Below are 4,574 nucleotides of genomic sequence, written 5' to 3' on the forward strand. Positions count from 1 at the left end.
TTATTGATGTATGAATCATAGTTCATCACGATTCTGTGATTCGATTCGTATCATGATGAATCCGGAACTCAGAATTCAGATAATTTTGCGAGCCTGATCATCATCATCAGAAAGTATTCATAAATTTATTTAGTTCACATGCATGGTTCCGTAAATATTACTTCTATATACTTTGATGCATTATTGTTGAAGCTGATTTCTTGTAAGAATACGTAATTAATTTGTAATTTAATTAAATTTTATGTTAGCATTTACTATAACATCTATGTACTCTTATCCAAGCAAAACAAGTCATGATAACATCAAAGTGTCATTAAAATGACTCATTATTAATCGAAAAGTTCTCTTAATAATCATTTTGGAGTCATTTTGACAACATTTTGATATCATTATATCTTTTTGTTCTGTTTGGATATCTTCAGGATGTAATTTGCATTCATGTGTTGACAAGCTGTGAAGACGACTGGGTACATTAAATAAATTTATTTATTATAGAATTAATATCAATTTCAATAATAGTATATTTATTAAAACGCAATAAAATTACATATTAAACAAATGAGCAAGAAATTGTTGCGTTTGAACAATTTTTTCAGAGTAGATTTTATAATTTACTGTGTTTCCCATGTGTTTGGAAGGGCGCACACGTATTTACTTATCCTTGACTTTATTAACACCATCTTGTTTTTTATATCTTCAAACTGAATGATAATGGGTACTTGTACTTCTTCAACAATTTCTTGAAATTGCGTGTACTGTTTACTATTGCTGATTCTGATTGGAGTAACAATAAGCGTGTGACCTCTAATGAATATTGAGCTTTTGCTGTCGCGATAGAAACCAACAATTTGTAAAACAGTATCATTTTTCAGTAAAATGATAGTATCGTTTGTTTTTTTAGGGCGAGTATATGTTACACTATGATAAACGAATCCGCGGAAAATACATCGATTATATACTTTGACAGTAATGTCATCGCGTAATATTGAACAATCTCTCGGATCCGTGCAAAATTCACCTTCACCTATGAATACAACATCATTGAGGTTGCTGTTAACATACTTAGTTAATCTCCGATGAGAAAATAAATTTTGGGAAAACTGTAGAGCACCTTTTGAGTGAAAAGTATTGCCTTCACAAGTACTTTGAAATATGCTCAAACGCAACAATTTCTTGCTTATTTGTTGGTATACACCTTTCGGTCCATTCAATTGTTGCTTGCATATATATATTCCATTTTCGAATTGAAACGTAGAGTTACCCCATAAAGGTCCACATTTTATAACAGATTGTACAACGTGTGTGATAACATGTACGTTAAAAGTCATTGCGGTTTCTCCATAGAAGATTTCGGTTTCGCCTACAAAACGCATGAGATCTATTTCGCATTCTTTCAAATCCAATACAGATATCTCGGATTGAAGAAGGCGATATATACTTTGAGAAAAAAGCATAAACGAATCAAGTGCTTTGTCGTCGAAAACATCTTTTAAGCAGGGATAGCAATAAAAGGGCAGCCATGCTCGCCATTCCGTCGCTTTCCATTTTGCTGCATCGACTAATGAACGGGGCAGTCTATGAATTTCGTGAGGAGGTTGCATAGCGAGTAATCGTCTATTTATTTCTATTCGTTTTGTTCTAGACAAATAGAATTGATGTTTCGGATTACTTATCCACATATTCCACATTTGCTGGGCCACTCCCAATATAAAAGTGTGCATGTATTCTAAAGGAAAGTTCCAAATGCAATCGAATGATGGTATTTTCGAGAGAACTGTGAGTCCTTTTACGCCTCTGACAATTTTGTGTAATTTGGTGGCGTTTATTGCATCTTTCAGATATTTGTCATGCGTCCTCAACGAAGGATTCTCGTCATCATCGCTTGTTAGCATTGGATACCTCATTGTGTCAATATGTTTTCTGAACGCATAGCACCAACTACAACCATAATGCCCATTAAACTGTAACCTACTTGCTACCAAAGCTCGTGCTGGCGAATCGACAAGTGCGTTCAACGGTCTTACAATTATCATTTTTGTTTTTCCACTCGCTGTTGTTAATTGTAATTCACGATTCATTAGTCGAAGTATCATTTTGACGAAAGTATTCAAGTACAGATTCATAAATTGCGGTGATGGTTCTTTCGATCCTATCCACAGAGAACATACAATTGTGTTTTTAAAACGCAAGGATGGTGAAAGTTCGTTGACTGTAATTTGAATAGGCCAGAAACTTCGTTTCGAACTTCGGAAAAGAGGTGCACCGTCCGTATTAAAGTTAAAAGTAATCAGTGACGCATTTGACCGATTTTCTCTGTACAAATTTTTATACGTTTCGCTGTCGTACACATCACATATTGTTTCATTTCGATTGTGTATTTTATTTTCAATCATTTCCAAATTATTAACTAAATCGTCAAACACATCTTCTCGCTGTAGAAGCAACTTTATTTGATATTCTATATCAAGATTTATAAAATAATTAGGACTTTCTGTTGTTAAAGCATATAGTTTTTTACATTTATCGCAAATTATCTGTTGCGTCGAAAAATTGGTTGACTTTATCGATTCTAGCAAGGTGACATTACATTCCGAACAGTAGAACGTGTATGATATTTTTTGCAAAGGCGGATTATACAGCTTTGTAACTCGATAAGAACTGACGTCCCAGTCCTTGAATTGAGGTCCTGCCAGTGTTTTAATTAACTCGAGAATTGCAAGCTGGGCTTCGCATGAAAAGCGATGCCTTAATGACAAACCGTCGGTCATCTTTATGACATCGGATACTGTTATTCCAGCTGCAGGAAATATAAGCAGATTATCATGAAAGTTTCTTCTATTGTCGATATCTTTATCAGAGTCATGTAAACTATCGTTAGAATCGTCACTCATGTCATTTGCCATTCCATAATAAGTAGGATTTGATTCTTCATGGAGATGAACGCTGCTGTCAATCGAAGAAGGCCGGGGCAATGATGGATTCTCCGGTTGATCACTATCATTTGTGGACGCATCATTCATATTCATATGCTTATCACCAAAACTGCGCTTCATAACATTTTTATGAGCAAAGCGAAGAGCAGTTGTATCCTGTCAAAAAACGTACGAATATATCAAAGAAGTTAAAAGTACATTTACAATTCCCAGCAAACACAGTCTAATGTTATATAACATATGTAAATATATATATTTTATATTTTTATTATATGGCAGTTATATATTTTGTATTTGCTGAGTTAATACTCTTTATAACTGTATAATATATTTGTTGAAAGGTTTACATTTTATTGAGAGCTATGACCACAATTGCGTTATGTGTACACTTTTTTCATGTGATATACAAAATAATTTGTCGTACAAAAAATTTCTCAACACAAAAAAATTTCTATTTATTGTCATCAATTCAGAAAAATTTTTTCATTAATATTTGGACAATTTATTTGTTTTTTATTCAAATAAATGATAATAAAATATTCAGTTTAAGTGATTTCTCTTAGACTTACATCTGACATAACATCAAGGCAAACCAGTTCTGAAACTGGAAGATCAAATTCTGAATGATTTTCCAGCGGACTATTGGAAGTACCTAGAAAAAACGTACATTATTGTAACTCTTAAATTATGTATTTAATTGTTTAATGTTGTAGGAAAATATCATATGGTTGACATATTATGATATATTATGTGAAAATAGAAGGGCCCGTATAATTTGAGCAGACCATGTCACAAATGCCCTGTATATGTACATATGGAATACGGGCTTTCAAATTTAACTTAATATAATATTACACAAATTTTGTTAATGCAAAAGAAAAACTTTGGTTTTGTCAATTAAATTGACATATAATTCCTACGTATGAGGCATTTACGGCAGGAGAGGCACAGACTTTCTATTCAAATTTCAATTGTATATTCTTCCAGGCTTCGGAATGAAATATGCAAAGGTGTAATTTCAATGTGTCTTTATACTTATTTCATGTGTCGATTCCTTCGAGAGTCCTGTTAATTTATATCCGGTCTCTCTATCTTCATTCACATAATTTTTCAAAGTTCAAGGTTTCAAGATGGAATTAAAGTACAAAATAATAAAATATGTTTATAGAAATAAAATTTCTGCATATATAGAGTAGATTCTCTACATTTATTTTGTTGTTAAATTACAATCTGTACTAACATGATATGTCTCACTCGAATCGTGTTAAATATTTCCATAAATCTGCGGTAAGCGAGAGGAATACGTATCCGTAGCAAATAAGCCCAAAAATATACTTTTCATGAAATTTATTAAAAATATCTTACTTGATGGACAATCGCCGTCCTGCTGTAATTTAGCAGCATCAATGCAATCACGATTTCTTCCTGATTTGAACTTTATTTCGTTCCAACGCTTGTGCGTCCGAGGATCTACCGACGAGCTTCTGTAGTCGGGATCCAAAAAACTTAGGTAATGCTTGCGTTTATTTGTACCACGATCCATTTTGCGTTGAACTGCTAAAAGATTATTATATCTATCAGTAAATAAAATGGAATTGAAAAAACAAAAACGGACAGTTGGAATTAAATAGAATGGAGTAT

General features: G+C 32.9%; 1 protein-coding gene across 1 annotated transcript; it reads right to left on the reverse strand.

Moving 5' to 3' along the window:
* Positions 1-23: 23 nt before the first annotated feature.
* LOC112453197 lies at positions 24-4,560 on the reverse strand. The gene is made up of 3 exons (XM_025013803.1): positions 4,299-4,560; positions 3,503-3,585; positions 24-3,089 (listed from the first exon to the last, which is right to left on the reverse strand). The coding sequence occupies exons 1-3, from the start codon at positions 4,474-4,476 to the stop codon at positions 612-614; spliced, it is 2,739 nt and encodes a 912-aa protein (XP_024869571.1). The 5' UTR covers positions 4,477-4,560; the 3' UTR covers positions 24-611.
* Positions 4,561-4,574: the final 14 nt, after the last annotated feature.

The sequence above is a fragment of the Temnothorax curvispinosus genome, unplaced genomic scaffold, assembly GCF_003070985.1.
Source record: "Temnothorax curvispinosus isolate PA1 unplaced genomic scaffold, ASM307098v1 QBEX01004135.1, whole genome shotgun sequence".
Lineage (NCBI taxonomy): Eukaryota > Metazoa > Arthropoda > Insecta > Hymenoptera > Formicidae > Temnothorax > Temnothorax curvispinosus.

Coding starts and splice junctions, on each gene's coding strand:
- LOC112453197 (XM_025013803.1), bottom strand. CDS start 4,476: ATGGATCGTGGTACAAATAAACGCAAGCATTACCTAAGTTTTTTGGAT. Junction 3,586..4,298: donor GGACGGCGATTGTCCATCAA/GTAAGATATTTT, acceptor CGTTTTTTCTAG/GTACTTCCAATAGTCCGCTG. Junction 3,090..3,502: donor GCCTTGATGTTATGTCAGAT/GTAAGTCTAAGA, acceptor GTTTTTTGACAG/GATACAACTGCTCTTCGCTT.